Consider the following 25,004-nt stretch of genomic DNA (forward strand, 5'->3'; position numbering starts at 1 on the left):
AGAAAGAAACCAGTCACAACACCACAGACTGTGATTCCGTGAAATGTCCAGAACAGGCAAATTATAGAGACACAAAGTAGGTTAGGGCTGGAGGATGAGAGGAAGAATGTGGGGGTGACTGCTAATAGGCACAGGGTTTCTTTTTGGAGTAATGAAATTGTTCTAAAATCTATTGCAACAATGGTTGTAAAGCCGTGAGCACAAAGCTGTGTGGCACACTTCAGATGGGGGATTGTACAGTGTAAATTATATCTGCCTAGAGCTGTTCATAAAAAAGGCAAACTGGGCTGGGGCAGTAGCTCGTGCCTGTAATCCCAGCACTCTGGGAGGCCCAGGCAGGAGGAACTCTTGAACCCGGGAGATGGAGAAGGCAGCGAGCTGTGATGATGCCCTACACTCCAGCTCGGCAGCCGAGGGAGGCACATGCAGAGGCCACCTGTTGTCCCAGCTCAGCTCAGCTTTTGCATCATCACAACCCAGGCACCAAGTACCTGAGTAAAGAAGCTGTCAGATGACTCTGGCCTTCAGGCTTTTGAGTCACCCCCACCATTCAAGACTTCCCAGCTAAGCTCCCAGGCACCACCCCTCCAACATCTGACCCCAGAACCCGTGAGCCCTATAAAATGGTGTCACAGCTCCAGGCCTCCCAGCTCACTTTCTCCTTGGTGTGTTGGTTCCTCCCTAGCCTCCCTGAATGTCAGGGTGTCCCCAGTGTCTGTCCATGGCCCTTCTATTCCTAAGCTCACTCCTGGTGACCTCATGCAGTCTTTTGGCTTTAAACATCATCCTGAAGGCCCCAAAGTTTGTGCCTTCAGCCTGCGCCCCGCCCTGAACTCCAGGTTAGTGCGTTCACCTGCTACGCAACACTCTACCTGGATTTCTAACTCACATCTACACTAACGAAACCAAAATTGCTCTTTTCCTCCAAACATACTCTTTTCCCAATCATCTCCGTCCTAATAAATTGCAACTCCAGCCTTGCGGCCATGAAGGCCTCTTTGCCCAGACACTCACACGGCTCCCTTCCTGGCTTCCTTTACATCTCTGGAGAGACTTTCAGACACCGCAGATTTGAACTAGTAACCTACCCTCCATCTTCCACATTCCCTGCCCACTTCTCCTGGCTTTGATTTCCCCACAGCTCTTAGCTCCAGTAGGAGAGGGAGCGTTTCATCTCTGCCTGCTGGATGTCCGCTCCGGTGAGAGCTCTTGCCTGTTTTGTTCACTCCTGTGTCCACAATAATGAAATGACGTATATCTTTGACACTCAGTAAGTACTTGTTTAGCTATTGAATGAATAACCAAATGAGTTCAAGGAGCAGAGATAAGATCAGGGAGCCAGCCTCGAGGGGATATAATACACTTCCCTTGGGGAAGAGAGAAAACATTCACTGCCTTGACCATCTAAGCAAAGTAGCACCACCAAAGCCCCCGCACGGGCCCTTTGCACTTCCTACCTGGTGTGATCCTCCCTCTAAGGTGGCTTCTGTTACAGGTGCACCATGTTACGGAGGAGAAGCACAGTGAGTGACGAGCTGTCCAGTGGCAGAGCTGGAGCAGACCCCGCGGTCCATCATCACAGCCTCCACACCAAAATGCATCTTTTTTTTCCTTTTTAAAAAACTTTACATGATAGATTTAGGGGTGCAGGTTGAATTCCATTCCATGTGTACGTCACATAGTGGTGGAGTCTGGGCTGGTGGTGTACCCATAGGTAATTTTTCACCACTCCCCTGCCCACTGTCCCCCCCTTCTGAGTCTCTGGTGTGTCTGGGCAGCCACAGTTGAGCTCCCGTGTGTGAGAACAGGGGGCACTTATTTTGCTGTTCCCACGTTCCTTTGACATTCGTTCTCATCACTGAGCAGGGCTCCACGGTGTGTATACACACACTGCGCTTTCTCAATACAGCCATCAGGTGCTGCACTCGGTTAGGGTCTTTGCTGGGAGTGACAAAACAGCAGGGGGATACAGGACATGAGGAAAGTGGACGAGGTTGGGAATAGCTGCTGGGAGTCAGCAGGGAGTCTGTTAGGAAGAAAGGTTAAGGGTTAATGAGTGGTACCGAGGGCTGGATGCAACCAAACCACATGTCTCTAGTGGATTTGACGCTGGGAAGAGGGTCACTGACGGGAGGACCCAGAGCATGCGGTCACCTGGCGGGGCCACTTAGATGTGGCCCTGGCTCTAAAAGTTGCTCCTTTTGCAAATGAATGAAGCAACGAATCTGTACATATAGCAGAGTTTTTCCTAATAATCCACTGACCTCACCGAATGTCCCTACTCACACGTACTGGGACATCCTGACACAAGGCCCTCGTGGTCAGAACACTTGTTTGGACTTGATGACCTGCCAAACTCTTCCCGTCACCACTGAGAGCAGAAAAAACATTAAGGCACAGATAATTTGAGGTCAGGAAACGTGGGATTCTTACCACCTAGACCCTCAGAAAGGACACAGGCCTCTAGAAAGTGTTTCCTACAGAGCAAGGGAATATGGATGAGTTTAGTTGGGTAGAAAACGAAGACTAACGTGTTCTTGAGAGCGCTGTGTCTGAGCGGAAGGAAGGCACTACATAAAAACACTAATACAAAGGTTAGGCGCTATCCCCAGTACAATAGGACAGAAAAGGCTTGAAACCTCCCTGAAGGTCATGGTTTATTTGGCATGATCTGCTTTCTTGGGGAGTTGAAGGTCATTTCCACTGTCAACCTGAAAGGCTCTGATTTGCTGTTTACTTTCCAGTGATCTTGGAAAGGGTGGGGGTTGGGCCTTTTTGCCTATTAAGTTCCTCAGTTCTTGCATGTATATAACAATGGTTGAACAAAGCAATTCATTATTCAGAAGGATACTAGGTTTATTTGGAATAAAAATACACTAGAAAAAAATAGTTATTTCTTTTAGTGATTTTTCTAGCTCCAGTTTTAGACAGATCAACTGTGCAGGAGGAAATCTAAGGTAAGGCATTAAGAGCTCCGCAGATCTGGCGATCTGCTAGATCACACCCTGCTAGTCCCACCACATCTGACGACTGATGAATTATTAAACATGTTATTGTTCAAGTTTTATATACTTGCCTCCATAGATGAGTATTTTAATTTATGATGCACCAAGAACAGTCAAGAATGTGCCTTGTATTTATGACTTAAGAAGCTATATTTAAAATTAAGACTTGTATTTATGTAACTATGATGATACAGGAAACTGGAAACCAAACAGATGGCCATTTATAAAAACTGGTATTTCAGGAAAGGACTTTAAAGACACCCTTTCCAATTCTTTTGTACACTGGGAAACATAAAATTACTTTAAGAAGAATTAAGTTTTTTCCTAGCTGCACTCCCGATTACACCAAAGGGAAAATATTTCATCATCTTTTACCTCCTCGAGTTTAGATGGACTGCCTTTCAGAATGATTTTTCTAAGTCAACATTATAAGAAATCTTCTAGCTGATAAAAGGCCAAACATTTACATTCTTCTCCAGAGTGGAGTAAATCTTTATGTATTAACACAGACGGTGTTCCAGTACTTGCCATACTAAGCAGAAAGGAATAATTAATTTTCATCATCCATGCACCATACAAACATCAATTTGAAGTAGAATTTCTGCTGATGGTCAAGATTGTAGATTCCATGTTATAATTAATCCTAAGAATATAAACTTCCGCATCTTTAGTAGAAAGTGTATGTCGCAGTTGTAACAATGTCTTCATGGAGTTTTCAGTTTGTCTGTGTCTTGCTCTTTTTGACTGCAAAGTGCAAAAGATTCCCGAACAAACTGCCTGCACATGGGACACTGCTGGAAGCAGCCGGCGCAGCCGTCACACAGGCAGGCGTGTCTGCACGGCAGGAACACCCAGTTCACCGCCCCGTTCTGGCAGACAACACAGTCCCTGCCATTCTCTTCAGGAGGCTCCACTTCACCTTCAGACAGTCCTGCCTTTTCCAACAAATTTCTGTCTGTGTTATTTTCTTCTGGAGAAGAATTGTTGGAGGGAGTGGAATTGTTATTTGCAGACATGAAAAGCTGCTGAAAACGAAAGAAACAAGTTTAAAGGTTATTATATTACCAAATAACAATTACTCCTTAAAGCTAGGGATCATAAGAGTTTCTCAAAATTTATGAATTAGCAAACTGAATTGCAAACTATAATTACTAACTGAAAAATTTAATTATCTCCCCATAAATGGCCGTTCTTTGAAATTCTGTAAACAAAAGAGACAAAGATGAGACTACAGAGAACAACTTACCTTGAGATCATGAAATTGACCTTGAGCTAAGAGCAAATATTGATACAATATTCTGCAGGGAAGTTTATAAGTCTTATCAGGAATATGAATTACAGACACCATGGAAATCTAAAACAAAAAATTGAACATTGGTCAATATACTTCACAGACATGCAAAAAAATCCTTCTCAAAAATAAGAGGGTGACAAATTACAAAATACACAGTAATCTGTATAAACCACAGTCACCGTAGAGGAATCAATTACTGACATATTTTTGGCAGTTATTTTAATTGTACTCAAATTTATAAATCTAACGTGATGCACGTGAAAATGCCAGTGAGCTTTTTCATAGAGCTATTTGCATTGACTCTAAAATTCTCATATAGCAAAATAAACACCTAAGAATAGCTAGGCAAACACTGGAAAAAACAGACCTGTGGGGGGACGAGGTAAGTCAGATTTTAAAACATACTACAAAGCCTCTAAAAACAAAACTATGTGCGGGAGACATGGAGCAGGACACAGTCCAGCCCCATCACGTGTGAAAATACACTGAGGCATCATCTCAGGTCACTGGGCAAAGGAAGTCTTTTTCAAAAAATTTTTTTTTTGTACAGACAGAGTCTCACTGTACCGCCCTCAGGTAGAGTGCTGTGGCATCACACAGCTCACAGCAACCTCCCAACTCCTGGGCTTAAGCGATTCTCTTGCCTCAGCCTCCGGAGCAGCTGGGGCTACAGGCGCCCGCCACAGCCCAGCTATTTTTTGGTTGCAGTTTGGCTGGGGCTGGGTTTGAACCTGCCACCCTCAGCATATGGGGCAGGCGCCCTACTCACTGAGCCACAGGTGATGCAAGGAAGTCTTTTTAATAAACAGTACTGGGACATCTTGATAACTATTTTGGAAAAATATATAAAATTGCATGCATTCCTCATGCCACGTACAGGAACAACCCCCGGAAGCACGAGAGATGTAAATGTAGAAGCAAAACTGCAGACACTGAGAGAAAACTGGCAAGTTCCTCCTCAGCATCAGTGTCGGGAAAGAAGGGCTTGACCTGTGACTCAACACACAGGCAGATACATTCCATACGTATAATGATACAAAAATTAAAAACCCGCATGTCAAAAAAGCACCATAAATTAAGTCAAAGCACATAACAGATTGGAACCAAATACTTACAATGTCTATCACAGGTCAAGGGTTAATATTCTTTATTCATGAAGAACTTTTTATCTCTCTTTTTAATTAAAAATTTAATAGACACACACTATACAGTTAATAAAGTATAAAGTAACATGCCATCAAATGATTCCCTTCTCAGTGCTGGCTTCCCCGCCTCAAAGGCAGTAATTCTCATCAATTTGTTCTGCATCCTTCATAAAAAGTAAAAAAATGACCAAAATACTATAGAAAAATGGGTGAAAGACATGAACAGACATTTCCCAAGAACATATAAATACGTCCCTTAACCAAGAGATGTTTAATTAAAATTAAAACTGCAGAGTTTCTCACTCACTGGACTGATAAAAATTCAGAAGTGTGTCAGTACATTCTATGGAGATACACTCCACATATTGCTGGTAGAGATTTTTTTTAAAGGTACAATTCCAGTGCAGGGAATTTGGCATTATCCAATGAAACAGCATGCATCTCCCCTTGGACATCCAGGCACAGGCTCTCAGGGCACAGGCGGCTGTCACTGTGGAGCACCAGAAACCCCCAGTGTCCAGGCAGAGAGGCCGGCCCTGTCGCTGTGGTAGTGCATGCTGTGCACAGAGGTGTGCTGCGCAACTGTGGAGATGAGATGTCAGCGTAGTCTCTGGAAACTGATCTAACTTCCAGGAGATACATGAGTCATTATGAAAATTTTGAGATACACAAAAAATTAAGTGTAAAATCCCTGTGGAAGAAAACAAATGAAACCCTCCCAGCAACACTGATAAGCCGGGCAAGCTGAACCAGGCCTAGGGGAGTCAGAAAGCTCGCCATGGACCGCTGCTCAGGTGTGAACGCACAGGGGGTCAGAAAGCTCGCCGTGGACCGCTGCCCAGGTGTGAACGCAAAGGGAGTCAGAAAGCTCGCGGTGGACTGCTGCCCAGGTGTGAACGCACAGGGGGTCAGAAAGCTCACCGTGGACCGCTGCCCAGGTGTGAACGCAAAGGGAGTCAGAAAGCTCGCCGTGGACTGCTGCCCAGGTGTGAACGCACAGGGGGTCAGAAAGCTCGCCTGGACCGCTGCCCAGGTGTGAACGCAAAGGGAGTCAGAAAGCTCGCTGTGGACCGCTGCCCAGATGGGAACGCAAAGGGGGTCAGAAAGCTCCCCGTGGACCGCTGCCCAGATGGGAACGCAAAGGGAGCCAGAAAACTCGCTGTGGACCGCTGCCCAGATGTGAACGCACAGGGGGTCAGAAAGCACCCCGTGGACCGCTGTCCAGGTGTGAACACACAGGGAGTCAGAAAGCTCGCCATGGACCACTGCCCAGGTGTGAACGCACAGGGAGTCAGAAAGCTCGCCGTGGACTGCTGCCCAGGTGTGAACGCAAAGGGAGTCAGAAAGCTCACCGTGGACCGCTGCCCAGGTGTGAACGCACAGGGAGTCAGAAAGCTCGCCGTGGACCGCTGCCCAGGTGTGAACGCACAGGGAGTCAGAAAGCTCGCCGTGGACCGCTGCCCAGGTGTGAACGCAAAGGGAGTCAGAAAGCTTGCGGTGGACCGCTGCCCAGAAGTGAACGCACGGGGAGTCAGAAAGCTCACTGTGGACCGCTGCCCAGATGGGAACGCTGCCCAGATGGGAACGCAAAGGGAGTCAGAAAGCTCGCCGTGGATCGCTGCCCAGAAGTGAATGCACAGGGGGTCAGAAAGCTCCCTGTGGACCGCTGCCCAGCTGTGAACGCACAGGAAGTCAGAAAGCTCACCGTTCACTGCTGCTCAGATGTGAAATAAACCATAACACCACCTGTCTCAAAACTTTCATACTGACCCACATACTGTGAAGTGGAAAAGAACAAAGCGCGAGAGAGCATGTACCGCACAGACAGGGTACTACCTTCATGTGAGAAAGCAAAGAGAAAGAGAAATGCAGGGAGGATAAGCCAGCAGCCAGGGGTTTGGTTAATCTGCGGGATCTGTAAGGACTGAGTCAGTGGGAACGGAGCGGACGGAATTCCGGAGGTAACACCTGAGTATATCTCTTTAAATGGTTTTCTGACCTTTGAGAGAACCAATCTAAGTAATTTATGGACACAATTTGGCTATAAGCCCTCAGTCTAGGCGGGAAGCAGGGAGAAGGCCGTTTAAGGTCCAAAATAATTATATTCGATAATGAATTATAAGCCACTATGGTGAAAAAAATTCACGAAGCCACGGAGATGACAGACAAACAGATGAAAGGGGGAGAAGGAATTCTGAGGCCCAACGGTGGGGAGGGCTGGGGCTGGGAAACAAGCACCTTGCAACCATCGTGGTAAAAATAAAATCTGGCAAGAATCACCAAAGGGTATCAAATCCAGGGAAATTTGTTCATAAAAAGCAGGATATTTACATGGTCTTAAAGTGCCTCCCCCGCAGACCAAGGGAGAGAAAAACTAGAACAGTGAAAAAATTAGATAACACCTTAGCTGAGGGCTCAAAATCAACATTCCCGCTGAGAAAAGAACACGGCATGTTCCAGGCACTGCTGGGGACACGCGTCACCACCCGTGCAGCCCCCGGGCTGCAAACACCTCACTTCCATCTGATCACGAGAAACACCAGACAAGCAAAATGAGAATGTTCTACTTTACCACAAGGCTGTGTGACTATATTCTTCAAAAATGCTAACGTCATAAAAGACAAAGAAAGGCTGTGGAAATGTTCCAGATTTAAGGAGGGTAAGGGTACGTGACAAATACGAAATCCTACTCCAGCCTAGACCCTGCACTGGAGAGGAAAGCGCGTGTGAAGGGCGCTGTTAGAGCAGCCGGCAGACGGCACACAGGCAACAGACTGGTTAACACGCGTCAGGGTTAAATTTGTAAGACTGGTCACTGCGCTCCTTCATTAGGAGACACGCACAGTATCTAGGGGTAAAGAATCAGCGTGTATACAATTTACGCTCAAATCATTCGTCTATTACATGATAATACATGTTTATGTGTATGTGGATAATTAATAATGCAGACGGCAGGAGCGTTGACAACAGGTGACCTGGGGAAGGATATACGGACGGGTGCTCTTTTACTTTTTTATTTTTGCAACTTTTAAAATTATGTACAAATAAAGAGTTTGAGCTACTGTGACTGTAAAAACACAATGTTCTTCATATGTTTATAAAGATTTATTAAGTCAGTAAGGGCTTTTTAGATTACATCGAAACGACAGGATTGGCAGAATTGGTAATGTCATCACCTCATACTAACAATCCTGTGACTTGACTGAATGTTAAAAGCCTCTGAAGCTATTCTCATGTTAGTTATAAATATATATGTAGCTGTAGGTACACATTTGATATGGAAAAAATGTTCAGGGGGAGGTGGGTAGAGGGAGGGGCATTGAAAGGATCACATATGTGGTGCATCTTACAAAGGTACATGTGAGCCTTGGCAAATGTGGAATGTAAATGTCTTGACAAAGTAACTAGGATAATGCCAGGAGGGCTATGTCAACTAATGAAATGAAAATGTGTCAAATATTCTATGAAACAAGTGTATGGTGCCCCATGATCATATTGATGTACACAGCTATGATTTAATAAAGAAAAAAAAAAAGAAAAAATGTTCGAATATACTACTGAATAAAAGAAGGGTACAGGTGGGGCACCAGGGCTCACACCTGCAATCCCAGCACTCTGGGAAGCCGAGATGGGAAGATCCTTTGAACTCGAAAGTTCAAGACCAGCCTGAGCAAGAGTGAGAAGCCATCTCTACTAAAAATAGAAAAACTAGCCGGGTGTCGTGGTGGGTGACTGAGGTTACAGGTTCTTGGGAGGCTGAGGCACAAGGATCACTTGAGCCCAAGAGTTTGAAGTTGCTTTAAACTAGGCTGATAGCATGGCCCTCTAGTCTGGGTGACAAAGCAAGACTGTGTGTGGGGGGGGGGAATTACAAAATAGTATACAATTTTATCCTTTTTAAAAAAAATTAACACACATACAAATCTTCCCAATGGTTACAGGACGGCAGGTGTACACTCTTCTCCTTTTGGCTTATCTAGATTTTCTAATTGCTTTCCTGCCATAAAAGTGTGTCATTTGAATAAAGCAGAAAAAACCACACTCACATAATTAAAATGAAAAAAGTTCAAGATCAAAATCTCATAGTAACAATTCTTACTTTATTTTTTCTATCTAAAACAACACATTGGCTCCTGACTACACGAAGTATAAGTTTTGCTGTTACAATAGGAAGTTTGATTTTTTTCTTAGAGTTCCTGACCCCCAGATAGAAAAACCACCACTGAAAAAAGAAATATGAAATATTCTGTTTGCTTTTAAAATTATAAACAGGGAACTTTTTTTTTTTTTTTTGAGACAGAGTCTTACTTTGTCGCCCTCAATAGAGTGCTATGGTGTCACAGCTCACAGCAACCTCCAGCTCTTGGCTTAGGCAATTCTCTTGCCTCAGTCTCCAGAGAAGCTGGGACTACAGGCGCCCACTACGATGACCAGCTATTTTTTTGTTGGAGTTTGGCCGGGGCCGGGTTTGAACCTGCCACCCTCGGTATACGGGGCTGGCGCCTTACCCACTGAGCCACAGGCGCCGCCCCAAAACAGAGAATATTGACACAAATATACTTTAGTTTCAATATTAGTCCCAATTTGAGAGGTAAGAACAAGGGAAGCAAGGATTAACAGGGAGGAAGGGAGGGAGCCTGTGGGTAGGGATGAAAGACACAGGAAAAGATCCAGGGGGTGGGGGGGAGAGAGAGAGAGAGAGAGAGAGAGAGAGACACACACACAAAGAAAAAGCGCTGCCAGCCCAAGGGAGCCAGACACCCAGCTCCCCGCTGGGATGAGCCCACCCACTACCACACCTGGCCACAGTCTTCACCCGGCTCTGATCAGGGACCTCACAGTACATCTAATTCTGTTTGCCAGGCCACTTAAAAAGAATGGTGAAAATGGAAAGTTTTGTGTGACACATAATTCACCACACACAAAAAAAACCCTTCCCCGTGTTGGTGGAGGAAGAAAGTTAGAAAACCAAGACAACCCCAAGCGCCAGCAGCCGACACAGAACACCACCAGTGAAAGAGGAGTCACTGGGAAGCCAGAAGGACCATAATCTGATCCTGTGTGTTGAATGAAATGAAAAGGCTAGGAGACCAGAACCTAGGGAATGACAAGAGATGGAAGCACGGAGAAGGGCCTCCGGACCAGGGGGGCACCCTCGGGGACAAGGCCAGTGGGAATGGTAAAAGCAGCGGGAGGTCTTACTCAGCTCACACTGAGAGGGGAAGGAGGAGAGGGACATCAGGTCCCTACAAGGCCCACTGACGCTGACACCTACCGCGTTCCAGGTCCCTACAAGGCCCACTGACGCTGACACCTACCGCGTTCCAGGTCCCTACAAGGCCCACTGACGCTGACACCTACCGCGTTCCAGGTCCCTACAAGGCCCACTGACGCTGACACCTACCGCGTTCCAGGTCCCTACAAGGCCCACTGACGCTGACACCTACCGCGTTCCAGGTCCCTACAAGGCCCACTGACGCTGACACCTACCGCGTTCCAGGTCCCTACAAGGCCCACTGACGCTGACACCTACCGCGTTCCAGGTCCCTACAAGGCCCACTCACTAAAGCATCCCTACAAGCACGCTCACTAAAATCCCGTACTGTGTTATCTTTGTGGGACTGTATGTCCTGAAGCTGACACGTCCTCTATCTGGTACACTGCTTCACGGAGGGATGACTCCTGCTTACTGTGTACAAAGACTGAAACTGTGGAATACGGTAATACAAAAGACGCCCAATTTTATAAAGTCTGTCTTTATTACATGCAGCTTGTGAATTATCACTGAGATAAAAAGATAAAAGGATTTGCTCGAATCTCATTCTGGTCATACTGCGAAGAAATACTGGTGTTTCAAGCAAAGGGTCTGTTGACCAGCAATCTCTCCAATGCGAATTTTTTGTTTGTCCCATCAATATCAATAAACCCAGAAACTGCTTTATATCACTAGTGGTAATTTCATACATGGTAAAGTTTTAGCAGAGTTTTTATAGAATTGTTCCATTTGGCAGTGGTATAAACTGGTCTGAGAAGCAACTAAATTAAAAAAGTCATTATCAAAAAGTAAATCCATCACTTTGCTGATCCTCGGTGCACCACTAAGCTCAACAGTTACACCAAAATATTTCCGCAATCCTCTAGGTCAGTATCTATCATTGTCAATCCACGCCTCTTCAACATCACCCGCACTAGCAGACTTTACTACGTTGCCTTTTTGCCATTTTGACGGTCCAATGTCAGATTCTCAACTATCATTGTTCAGATCACTACACAAAGCATTTCAAAATCACTCAAGCAGATAAAGCATCTACACATAATTCAATGAAAAATTCTTTACCATTATGATCCATCATGGTTGAAATGTGTACAATCCTAGAATTGTGCTAAAAACCTGAATATCTAGAAAAAATAATTCTTTAAATGAACACAACTGAATACAATCAAGAAAGCTTTTACAATAACCCTACGTTACCCGTGTTTGAAAAGTTGCAATAGCTGATGCGAGTGCAGACTCGAGTTAACTCGGGATTGGTCGACAATGTTTGGGCGTGAAAACTCAGAGGAATTTGTGACCAGCCAAACCGCGTGAAGGCAGCGCTTCAAAACGTTCAGTTACTTACAATATCATATGTTTCTCGGTCATCCTCATCGGCTAAGGTCAATAGCACCACCAGGGGATAGCGAGATCTGGGCACTGTACCAAAATCTTCAATCTTGGTGTCTCTTGGTAATTGGCAATATATTTCTTCTTTGCTATTTTTCTTAATACTTTTTGAAAATGTAAAGGTAAATTGCCAGGAGAACCAAAAGAACAAAATATTCCAAAAATGATCGATAATAACATAGCGACACTCTATTTTCCCCATGCCCAGTCTAATCTCCACATGCTGACGGGCTCGTCAGACAAAAGGATACAAGTGCTGCTCTTGGTGCAGGTACTCCCTGTACAGAGCGTCCTCCAGTGCGCGGGGACTGCCTATCCTGAAGCAGCGAGCGTGCTTCTGCAGGGCCTCGTACAGCTTCTGAACACCGCAGCCCCAGTAGCAGGTAAGGAGGCTGTCTTCAAGGCAGTCTGTGGCCAAGGTTACGCCAGCTGAAGAGACGAAGGAGAAAGAATAAAGATCGCCTGCTGACACTTCACATGAGCTGAATGACACACGGTTCCTCCGGCTGCTGGCCAGGCTGGGAGTGAGCAAAGAACTTGCTCAAGGGCACAGCTGCAAAGGGGAACATTGCCTGTCATAAGAGATGCAGAGACCTCAGTGTCTACACAGGTTTTTGAGTGCTGTCTATAAACTCCTTATTATTTATACATTTAAGCTTGAAAATCATCAATTTAAAGGCGTGTAATCCCAGCACTCTGGGTGGCTGAGGCCGGTGGACGGCTTGAGCTCAGAAGTTCGAGACCGGCCTGAGCAAGAGTGAGACCCCTTCTCTACTAAAAGTAGAAAAAAAACTAGCCAGGTGTTGTGGCAGGCACCTGTGGTCCCAGCTACTTGGGAGGCTGAGGAGGAGGATCATTTGAACCCAAGAGTTTGAGGTTGCTGTGAGCTATGATGCCACGGTACCCTACCCAGGGAGACAGAGTGAGACTGTCTCAAAAAAAAAAAAAAATGCTTTTTAAAATTTTATTTTTTGGTAATTTCAAGAGTATTCTCTCATGAATTTTACAACCTGAAATGGAGTTCACTCTCCATAACCTAGCACTCTCACAGTGTGGATAAAGCTAACTCCAAGAGATAGTCCAGCTGAACAGAACTGTCTCCAAAAGTGGATGCACACGTCCCACGGGCTCCACAAGATGATCGCTGGAGTAAGAAAAATACTAAAAAGAAATTGAGCTTTACTAATACCAATATATACATTGACAACATTAATATACAGCTGTCACAGAGTTAATGTCCCACGTAACATGCAAAATATCCTGAGGAAAGAATAGGGATTCCGAACATGAAGCGTTCAATAATAACATCTTCATTCACTCCTTTGCTTTCAACATACTACAATTTGAATAGATCTGATTAAATGGATAGACAAATTATGAGTAGCCATAAAAATTACATAGTCATTTTTGTTTTCTTTTGCTTTTTTTAAGACTGGCATCAGCTTAGCTCATGGCAACCTCAAACTCCTGGGTTCAAATGATCCTCCTGCCTCAGCCTCCCAAGTAGCTGCAACTACAGGTGCCCTGTAATTTTTCCTACAAGACCCAGCTAATTTTTCTATTTTCAGTAGAGATGGGATCTTGCTCTTGCTCAAGCTGGTCTCAAAATTCCAAGCTAAGAAAAATCTGCCTGCCTTGACCTCCCAGAGTGCTGAGACTATAGGTATGAGACCCTGTACCCAGCTCCTTAAAAATTATATAGTTTTATTTATGTATTTAACACTCACATAGGATTTACTGTGTGCCACCTATGTGAATTTTTCCTTCATAGCGGGATTTATAGCAGGATCACGTTCAGGATGTCGACATCCAGCCTCACAGGGCTGCAACGCAAGCTGTGGCATTCAGCACTCCTCAGCACTGCCCCACTGAGCAGACCAGAGGGCATGCTTGGGTCACCGGCTGCACAGGTTTGCTCTCTGACTCCGGCTTTCCAAACCTACCAGCAAATCTGTAACCTACCCAATATCCTTTCATTGAAGTTGCTTCTGCTGTTTGCTAATAAGAATTTTGATTAAAGGCTGGGTGGGGTAGCTCCCACCTATAATCCCAGCACCCTGGGAGGCTGAGGTAGATGGATTGCCTGAGCTCACAGGTTCGAGACCAACCTGAGCTAGAGCAAGACCTCATCTCTAAAAAAAGAAAAACAGCCAGGCATTGTGGCAGGTGCCTGTAGTCTCAGCTACTTGGGAGGCTGAGACAAGAGGATCACTTGAGCCCAAGAGTTGGAGGTTGCTGGGAGCTATGATGTCACGGCTCTCTACCAAGTGTGACAAAGTGAGTCTCTGTCTCAAAAAAAATAATTTTTTAAACTGTGGTCAAGAGTACGTGTTGGAAGGAGACGTATACATACAAATAGAAGCAGATGTTCCGCAAGGGCCCAAAAATCTGTTGAGTTTTGGTTTTCTTCTCAGAGTCTCAGATTCTGAGCAGTGACACAGGGCAATTTCTAATCATACATAATAAAAAGTTTTAATGATAGGAACTTTGCACAGGTAATCAGAGCAAAATCTGATTTCAATTTTTTTTTTATTGTTGCAGTTTGGCTGGGGTTGGGTTTGAACTCACCACCCTCAGTATATGGGGCCAGCACCCCACTCACTGAGTCACAGGCACCACCCTGATTTCAAATTTTTATGATTCCAAACATCAGTTATTAATTTAAGGATGGAAAGTTCTATTAGCTATTAAATAGCTGAAGAAAAACACGCCGTTAATACACATACACACACATACATGAAGTCACATCTTTCTCTCCATGTTACTTATAGACCCATACAACAGGAGGCAGGAAAAAAAAGTTCAAGGTAGATAGGAAAGGAAAAAATAGAAAAAGCATATTTTAAAAGTAGAAAAAGAAAAAAAGAAAGCTGCCTTTTCCCCCAAACCTGCTGTTTCTCCTGCACTCCTTGGTGTGGTGACAGGATGTGTCCAGCGAGGACCCACACAGGACCTGCGTCCTCCCAGAGCTTCGCTCTTACCTGCCCCACCTGTGTCTTCTCCATAAAAAACCACTTACTATTTCTCTAATCTTTGATTCTGTTGCTCACCTACTCCAGTGCTTCTCTCCTGAGTTAGAATTTTCCCCAAATCCAAGAGGTAAACAGATACGTATAAGACTCTACTCACAAAAAAGAAAAGAAAAAAATTAGAGAGTCTCATGGTATTCTTTCATATAAAGTCTGTCCTGAATATGCCTCTTTACCTAAATGAATTTAATTTATAATCTATCTTTATAATTTACTCAAATGGTTGCTAAATAGTTCAGCAGACAATTTACTTTTCTAAGAAAGTACAGAAACAAACAGCTGCCGCTTAGTATTACATCTAAGAAAATACCATTTTATATCAAAATAATTTATACCAAAATACTGTAATTTCAGATTAAAAGACAGTTGTTCTTCCAAAGACTAGCGACCCTACACTAACTGTATGCGGACGTAACTCATCATTTCCTCCATCACTGAAGCCCAGTGAGTAGGGTACAACCCTCCCAGACGTCTCACATTAACACCTGCAGGCCTCCACTCTGCCCTGTACACTAGAAGATGAGCTCCTCGGGGGCAAAGTTTGTAAATTCTTAACATTTGTGTGAGCAGTATACAGTCAAATGCTGGAACAAAAAAAATGCTCAATAAATGTTGGTTAGAAGTCTAATGACGGTAAGATACTAGAGAAAGAAAACCAAAGGGCTAAAAGAGAGAGTATACAATGAGAGAAAAATTTTGGGAAAGAGTCACCAACCTGTGATTGAAGCTGAGGATGGATTGGCGATCTCTAAGCCAAAAGGATTCTTGACTTGTCTCATTTGCTTTTTGAAAACTCTTGCGCTGAACTGGGTCTCTTCTGAATTTCTCAGAATTACTGGAACATCCCAACCAAACCTAAAAAAAAGTAGAAATAAAATAAAACATTTTAACAAATGTTGAAACGTTATATGTAAAGTATGTCGTGCTTGGTTAGCTATTCTTTTTAACAAAAATGTCAGAAAAAGAGGTTAAGTTATTCGATTTACATTATTTTACAGAATTAATCTAGAATGAAGGGAGATGAGTGATCCCACAGGATTGCAATACAGCTGGCCCCTGTGTCTGTAGGTGTCACGTCTACAGCTTTCTCCAACTGTGGATGGAAATAGTAGGGGGCTGGGCACGGTGGCTCACACCTATAATCCCAGCACTCTGGAAGGCCAAGGTGAGACAATCCCTTGAAGTGAGGAGCTCAAGACCACCCTGAGCAAGAGCGAGACCCCGTCTCTGCAAAAAATAGAAAAATTACTTGGATGTGGTAGTGGGCACCTGTAGTCCCAGTTACTCAGGAGGCTAAGGCTGGAGGATCGCTTGAGCCCTGGAGTTTGAGGTTGCTGTGAGCTCTGATGACAAAGTGAGACTCTGACTCAGAAGAGAAAGAAAGACAGGGAGCGGAGAGAGGGAAGAAGATTAGGAAAAAAAAAAACATTCAGAAAAACAATACAAATGAAAAATATAACAACTATTTACCCAGCATTTACCCTGTATTAGGCGTAAATAATCTAGAGAGGATTTAAATAAAGTACGCAGAAAGATGTGTAGGTTACATGCAGATACCACATCATTCTATATCCAGACTTGAGTATCTTCAGATCTGGGTGGAGTTGAGGGTCCGGGAATCGATCCCCCACAAACACCGAGAAAGGACTATATATTTTTCAGCTGGCTGAATCAACATACTCCTGAAAACAAAGACCTCTATTGTTAGTAGTGTGTACAACAAAGGAGTATAATGATTATAGATAAATTATACTGAATACAACAGCAAAAACGTGAATTATTACTTTTTTAAAATGTGAAAAACAATAAACATATATTCCATATGCAGACTGATACAATTTATGGGACAAGAGAACTTTTAATACATCAAATACAACCCCTCATTTACATAATATAATTTCTACTTCTGAATTTCACGTAAAAATGTAAACTCTGACAATGCCCATTCAACAGATTTAATAGAAAGATGAAAGGGACTAAACTCACTTCCTAACACAATTAAAAACCAGCTTTTGGGACAAACAGCTAAGGTTACGTAGTTTTAATAAATAACCTAAAATTACTACACCCAGTTAAATGAGGGGCTCCCGTTTAAGACGCACAGGGGCCATGCTTCAGTCACCGCCGGGCTGTTCTCCCTTGCTAGTTCCGCCCTCATCTGCGGAACTAGCAAGGGAGAACACATAATTAGGGAGAACACATAATTAGCTTATGTGATCCATTTTTTGTTGTTGTTGTTGACTCATTAGTAGTAGCTTTGTTTTAGTGGTTGTCTTAAGGATATGCCTCTCATTTATCACTGTCTACCTTCATCTCATATTTTAAAGAGACGTAAGAAAAGGAGTGGATTCTCCTGAATAGTCACCATTTCGCTGCTATCCATTTCTTGGTCAGTACCTATTCCTGTTCGTTATAATTTCCTTCCTCCCAAAAGGCTTCCTTTAGTATCTGTTGCTCTGCAGACCTGTGGTGAGGAATTCTTTTCGATTTTGTTACATTTCAAAATGTCTTTATTTAGCTTTTGAAAAACATAGGTATAGAATTATAGATTTTTAAATGATTTTTGTTTTCTAGCTGGGGGCGGTGGCTCACACCTGTCATCCCAGCACTCTGGCAGGTGGATCGCCTGAGCTCACGAATTCGAAACCAGCCTGAGCCAGAGGAGACCCCGTCTCTAAAAATGGCCAGGCGTTGTGGCAGGCGCCTGTAGTCCCAGCTGCTCAGGAGGGACTGAGCCCAAGAGCTGAAGGGTGCTGTGAGCTGTGACGCCACAGCACTCTACCCAGGGTGACAACGTGAGACTCTCTCAAAAAAAAATGTGTTTCCTTTTAGTTTCTTGAAGATGTTCTGGCTTTCATTATTTATAATAACAAAGTTACTGTCACTTTCATCTTCTTTCCTCTGTAAGTACTGTATCTTTTTTCTTTGGGCAATCTTAGGGTTTTTTTCTTTATTACTCGTTTTAAGCAATTTGATTATTACGTGCCTCAGTGTAATTGTCTTTGTTTCCTGTGCTTGGTGTTCACTGAGCTTCTAGGATCTGCAGGTGTATAGTTCTCAACATTTGGGGGAAGTTTTGGGCGCCCCATAGTCCCAGCTACTTGGTAGGCTGAGGCAGGACGACCACTTCGGCCCAGGAGTTAGCAGTTGCTGTGAGCTGTGATGACACCACTGCACTCTAGTTCAAGCAATAGAGCAAGACCGTGTCTCTAAAAGAAAGAATAGGTTACACATAAAAGGATGGAAAAAGATATGCCTGTTAACACTAATCAAAAGAAAGCTGGACAGCTATATTAACACCAGACAGAACAGATCTCAGAGCAAAGACCGTTAGAGGGAGTAAGGAAGACCATTTCATAGTGATATAGAGGCCACTTCCTCACGCAGACAAAACAGCCCTAAATGTTTACGTACCATTAACATAACTTCAAAATGTAAAGCAAAATCTGATACAACTGCAAAGAAAACTAAATAAATCAAGAATTAAGAGTTAGAAATTCTAATACTCCCCATCACCTCAATAATTGGTGGCAACAACAGACAGAAGCACTGAAGGCCTGAGACACAATGTGGCCCACCTGACTTAACCGCACCCGCAGAGCCTCACCCAGCAACAGCAGGGGGTAAGGAGGGGACGCAGGGCACAGTCCTGTTAAGTGCTTTAGGACATGTCCCCCAAACAGACCACATTCTGGGCTATAAAACAAGCCTTAATATATTTACAAGAAGTCAAATCATTAAAAAGTATATTCTCTGACCATCTTAGAATCAAATTATAAACCAATTAACAGAGACATCTTAAAAATTCCCAAGTATTTGTAAACAAAGTAACTTCTAAATAATGCAGAGATCGGGAAGAAATCAAAAAGGAAATTTTAAAAAATTATGAACTGAATAAAAGAGACGACATCTATCAAAATGTGTGGGATGCTGAGAAAGCAGCACCTACAGGGAAAAAGCAAGAAACATCTGGTCACCACTGAGCAGACAACCACAAGTTAACGCTATGGATCCAGAATTTCCTAAGACACACCCAGATCAAGGAATTTGGACTGATCTAGTGTTACATTATATCTTTTGGCTTAATAAACGTAAAATCCATTCTTACAGAAATTCCCTAGGATTCCACAGATATGGGCAGCAAAACTTGGCAGTTCTTTTAGAGGACAGGCTATTTCCATCAGGTTTTTGTCCCTTTACTGTGGAGCTGGCTGAGATCTGGGCGTCTTGACAAAAAGGTAGCAGAAGTACCTCTGAAATGTGGGTATCCCTCAGCAAGGCAGCTGCCCCAGGTGAGGTTATTACAGGATCTTCGAGCAAGGGGAGACTAGTTTTCTCACATGTGAAAGAAAGGACATGGCTTCTATCAACAAGCCAGGCTCAGAGCAACTGGGCTTTCAAGCTTTGTCCATGACTACCCCCAGTTCAAGTCTCGGGGTTCCACTTCTTTCTAATCAATATTCAAAACGAGACACTGATAAGACTTTGTAATTCTGTTACCAGCACAATTAAAACTGCATCCAATTTTCAGCAAGGCTGGCTCTGTGGCTACACAAATAAAGCACTTCGGAAACTTTCTGACTCTCTAACACCTGACTGACCCAGAGTTTAAAGACCTGAGTTTGTCATTTTCTTAGGGCTAGTGCTCCTAGTGCTCCGGTGAACTGTGAAGCAACCATCTCACCCCTCCCTTAGTCCTGTCCGGTATTTATCGCTGCCGCCAGAGTTAGTCCACTGCTTTTCAGCCAGGTGGTCTCCCAAGGCACCTGCTTCAGAAACCATTTTATCGGAATCATTCAAAGTTAGTAATCTGATTAACTGTGATGCTACTACTTGCGGGGGACTACTAGAATCTTATTCCCATCAGCAAGGAACTGAAGAAATTACCAAACCAGTCCCCAAATCCTATCTTCCAGGGGTTTTCCCTCAGAATCCCATTCTTAATGACAATTCTTTATCAGTGAGAGTCCAGAGGAGACTGAAACCCTACCAGCTACTTGAACAGAGAGAATTTCAAAGTTAAAAAAAAAAAACAAAACAAAAAACAGACACAAAAGAACTGAAAAGGCAAAAAGGATGATGAGTACCAAAGAAGGAGCACAGCAGGAGGCACCTGCCGCTGCTGTGAGGACAAGGGCACAGAGGAATGAGAATTACTACAGTGTAGAAATTTGGAAGAGGGACTCCGTGGAGCTGGGACTCAGATCCCAGGAAAGGAGACTGATATCTTTGGAGGGGTGCACAAGGCTGGTTCCAGCAGAGCTGAAAAGCATGAACTGAAACCAGCAGGAACAATCGCTACCATGACAGCCAGGAGGCACTGTGTGTGTGGCCTAACAGACAAGAAAAGGAATCATCAGAAACAGCAAGTCCCCCAGCCTCTTTCAGCCTTCCCATCTCCCTCCCTCCCTTGTTGGCAAAGGAGAACTGTGCTTTAGAGCGCTGACCCAGATTCACAACGGGTGGTATGAAGTCAAGGCCAACAGCTTAATAGCCTACATCAAGAGGAGGCAGGGAGTAGCTACTGAGTCAGGATCCCTGATTATCTGAAACTACTAAAGGATGTAAACAGCCTGCTGGGGTCTCTTCTGTACAGTGCCTGGCAGGAGCTACAGAAACTAACCCACAGTCAAAGAGAAACAATACACTTCTAGATGCATGACAGCTGCTATTGCCATTGGGATTTCAATACTCAGATGCTCCTGGTCTCTACCCCACACATTGCAGGTCGACGCAGAAAGCAGTACAAAGAAGCAAAGGGAAAAAACTCAGAGTAGTGCTGACCATTAGGGATTGTATTTTGGGAGGATAAAGAAAATGACAAGGGTGAAAACTATGGTGAATTAACTAGTTTACCTTTTGGCTGTACTATTAGAAAGATGTCTTCATGAGATCCAGATAGCATCCAAGTTTCCATCATTTCTAGTAAATAAATCTGTGACCTGGGCTTAAGTTTGCAAATAAACATAAGTAAAAAGTTTATCTATAGGGGCAAAGCTAACTCAGATGGAAAGAATGGTTGTGCTAGACTCAAGGTGAATACTTAAGCCTAAAGCAGGATGCAAGTGACAGGTCTTATGGCCTCAGCAGTGCTTAGCCCAGACTTCCAAAAGTCCTACAATTACCTAGGCTTCTACCCTTGTGGAAGCCATACCTACATGGAGCAGTTACTAAATTTTTAAACCCAGTCTTACACCTGGCAGAGCCCAGATTTACACCTAGGTCTGTCTGACTCCAAAGTCTGTCTCTTAACACTATGAACATGAGGCTCCTCACTACCCTTCACCCACAGATGTCAGCAACATTATCAATATAGATTGCACTCATTCCCTCTCGGAATGTTAGGTATCTGTAGCTTAGATACAGGTATCTAAGATATCTAATTAGTTAGATATTTAAAACAAAAATGTAAGCATGCAATGCAATTATCAACTATTTTCCTTGGCAGAAGAAAACTATGTTTAAGAGAATAACACTAACACTATAGTCATTTAAAAATCCTGCATTATGGATCGGCACCCGTAGCACTGTGGTTACAGCACCAGCCACATACACCGAGGGTGGCAGGTTCGAACCCGGCCCGGGCCAGCTAAACAACTGCAACAAAAAAATAGCCAGGCATTGTGGTGGGCACCTGTAGTCCCAGCTACTTGGGAGGCTGAGGCAAGAGAATAGCTTAGGCCCAAGAGTTTGAGGTTGCTGTGAACTGTGACGCCATGACACTCTACCAAGGACTACATGGTGAAACTGTCTCAAAAAAAAAAAAAATCATGCATTACGACTGCTCTTCTCACTTGGTTAACACCTTCCTAATTCCAGTTACAAACTTTCTTGAAATGAATAACAGCAATAAAATCTGATAGTTCAAGAATAATAAATTGAGTAAGACTGGTCTTCATCTTCCCCCACCCAAATACATGGAATTTTATGCTCCATTGCTGGCAGGGTGGAGAACAGTATGGAAATGTTAAAACTCTGGTTAGTTCCTAACATGGCATATATTTTCACACACTGACAAGGGCCTTTGTCCTTTCTTTAAAGTAATCACATACATATCATCAGAGAGTATTTCCACCTTGTTTTACACAGCCTGATTTATTCACTAACATGCTGTCCTCTGCCCTATGCTCATGCTGTGTTCTCTGAAATACTTTTTCTTCCCTATTGTACACAGTTGACTTCATTTATTTTTCAAAATACTCATTCTCCAAAACCCAGCTCTTGTCTCTCTCCTCAGGGGAGTTCTCTCTGACCTCTTCAGTTCACGGCTGCTATCCACTTAGAACTACTGTTTGGATCCATTTGGAAACACAATCTTCTAAAACGGACTGTGGGCGCTGCAACCTAGAAAAACTGTTGTGGACCAGTAACAAGGTTACAACTAGCTGTATTTATAAGGCTTGTCTAAACATGATACAATGGCACCTTCTCAGGAGAGAAATTGTAGAGCCTCTAGGCTAGAATCGCTCAGGGTTATCTAACAGTCCATCCTCCTTGTCTCCAATAGGTTAAGTGCCTGTACCCCTTTCCTTCATGTAACTTATTTCCTAAGTGTCTTAGAAATATAAAGTTATGATTTTATAATTCTGTCGACTAAATATTACTTCAAAAGGCGTGGAATGTGTACAGAAACCATTAACTCCTCAAACGGTAAGAGACTTCAGTTAAAAGTCACGCTGAAAGATCTGAGACCAAGGGCTCAGGCCAACTCAGAAACACAACACTCAAGCTCGTTTACCGCCCAACTCTGTGCGCTGTGCCGCCGCTGACCGATTCACCCTGGGCACACAGTAGGCCCAAACCCGGGACAGAAGTCCGCAGGACAAGCACCAGGACCAGGGCCTTCCTGGCTGCTTCATCACCTTGACTCAAAGCTGGACAAAGCACCCCCTTGCGATGCCCGCAGCGACCGGACCGCACGGACATGCGGGGCGGTGACGCAGGTGCGTGGGGAGCCCTCGCCCCCGGGGTGAGGGGCACCGAGTCTCCGACGGCCTCAGGACTCCCAACCCCACGGACCCCCAGCTCCAGTGACCCCCGCGGCTGGCCCCGGACCACACTCCCGGCTGTCCACTCCTTCTTCGTCCCTTGGCCCTTGCCCGGGGACACTTACCATCCCAGGACCAGGCCTGTGGTCACGACGAAGCAGGTAAAGACCACCGCAATGTAGAAAAGCGGCGAGTACTCATAAAGCGTCACCAGAAACACCGCAGCCATCAGGGTCTCCCTGCGGGCTGAGCCCGGCCCAGCCGAGCGCAGCCCGCCCGGCCAGAGGAAAGGCCACTACGGTGCCCCGGAGCGGACAAACTTTGTACGTCCTCGCTCGCCTGGGGTTCTCGAGAGCTGGGGCAAGTACCGCCTTGTGGGCGCAGCAGCCAGGGTGCCAATCACGGCGCCGCCTGCAAGGCCGGCCACGCCCCTCCCGCTCCTGTCCCGCACGGTTGGCTAATCAGGGGGGCGGGACCCCGGCTCGCCCCGCCCCCGGGTCCGGGGACTGGTATCCAGCTAGTGTCTTCCCTGCCCGCCTGGCCCTGCGGCGGTAGCTTTTCTGCCGGCGGATTCTGAGTAAATATTGGGGCCATTTATGTCCAAGACTGAAGCAAATGCTGCTTCTGATGCCAGAGAGAGAGGGGTAGCCCAAAATCCACGTGCACCATTTCTAAATTCTGAAACCCTGGATGTTATTACAGATCCTAAGCAAATTTGGGAGGAGGAGGAGGGCAGGCATCTTGGATTCTTCACCAAAATGGAATAACCCCACACCTGTTCTTGTTCTATCTAGACTTACAAATAGGCACAGTAAAAACATAAAAACGAGTCTCTGCCACAAGGGATGCATACAGGCCTTGTCGGCCGTTCAGATTGCACTTGAATCACACAGGAAAATCGGCACTGCTTATCCAAGATTCTCTTACAGGTAAAACCACCCTCCTCCTCCCATATGTTCCTCTTTTCTCACCTTCCAACATTTCTCAAAGTAGTATTAGCCAAATATTTGAACTTTGTCCTATTAATTTGCACTTTAATAATAATTCCAAAATTGTTTTTCTACCTGTGTAGTTTTTCAAAAAGTACAGAAAGTAGCTAAACGCCCACTCGCTCTCTGCATCCCCGCTGAGTTGGCTCCCATCAGCGGGGCCTCCCTGAAAACCTTTCATAGCTCTTCACTGGTATCTCAAAGGTTTGTGTTTAGTTCTGAAGCCACACCCGGCGACAGCAGAGACTGAGGTATGTAGACTTAATATTCTGAGCAGCAATAGCCCCCACTACAAATCAGGGTTTTGTTGTTGAGGGAAAAAAGGCAGAATGGACGTTGGGAGATGTAGCTCAAAGCCTCTGCCGCACCCCCAAATAAGTCGCCAATAAACTTTGCTCTTGAGGAAGGTGAGTAACTTTGTCCTATGGTCTCATATTCTTTGGCAAAGGACCGTGTATTCTCTGGAATGGTGCTATTTGAGAAGCTTGCTTACTATATAATTTTTAATTACCATATATCTGATTTGTGAAAATATGTAGTTTATTTAATCAGCCCTCAATTGTTGGACAGTTTTTCACTGCTATAAACAACACAGCAGTGAACATCCTTAAAGCTAAATTATGTTCTGAGGCTGAATTATTAGATGTGGAACTTTGATTTTAAAAAAATACGTACATTTTTTAGGACTTTGGAGAAACATTGGTCTCCAGAAATGTAGCCATTTGTACTCTCACGCTTTCGTCAACACTTTTGCCATTATTCAATATTATCGCTTAACAAAAGTCTTGGCTGATCTGAAAGGCAATTTTATTGCAATAAAACAATAAAGAGTTTTCATAATGGAACAAAAATGTAGGAAGTTCCAAGTTAGAGTGACATGAAACACATAC

General features: G+C 44.3%; 1 protein-coding gene across 2 annotated transcripts; it reads right to left on the reverse strand.

Annotated features, from left to right (window-relative positions):
* Positions 1–3,483: 3,483 nt before the first annotated feature.
* Positions 3,484–23,470, reverse strand: CGRRF1 (cell growth regulator with ring finger domain 1). Of its 2 annotated transcripts, none has more exons than XM_053595315.1 (6): positions 23,251–23,470; positions 15,853–15,992; positions 12,360–12,537; positions 12,065–12,212; positions 4,252–4,359; positions 3,484–4,030 (listed from the first exon to the last, which is right to left on the reverse strand). In XM_053595315.1, exons 1-6 carry the CDS (start codon positions 23,352–23,354, stop codon positions 3,710–3,712), a joined length of 999 nt encoding a protein of 332 aa, XP_053451290.1. In that variant the 5' UTR covers positions 23,355–23,470; the 3' UTR covers positions 3,484–3,709. The 2 variants fall into 2 exon arrangements, with proteins under 2 accessions (XP_053451290.1, XP_053451291.1); XM_053595316.1 differs by having other exon boundaries at positions 3,484–4,027; positions 23,251–23,462.
* Between the last annotated feature and the right edge of the window lie 1,534 nt (positions 23,471–25,004).

Source organism: Nycticebus coucang, chromosome 6 (assembly GCF_027406575.1).
Source record: "Nycticebus coucang isolate mNycCou1 chromosome 6, mNycCou1.pri, whole genome shotgun sequence".
NCBI lineage: Eukaryota > Metazoa > Chordata > Mammalia > Primates > Lorisidae > Nycticebus > Nycticebus coucang.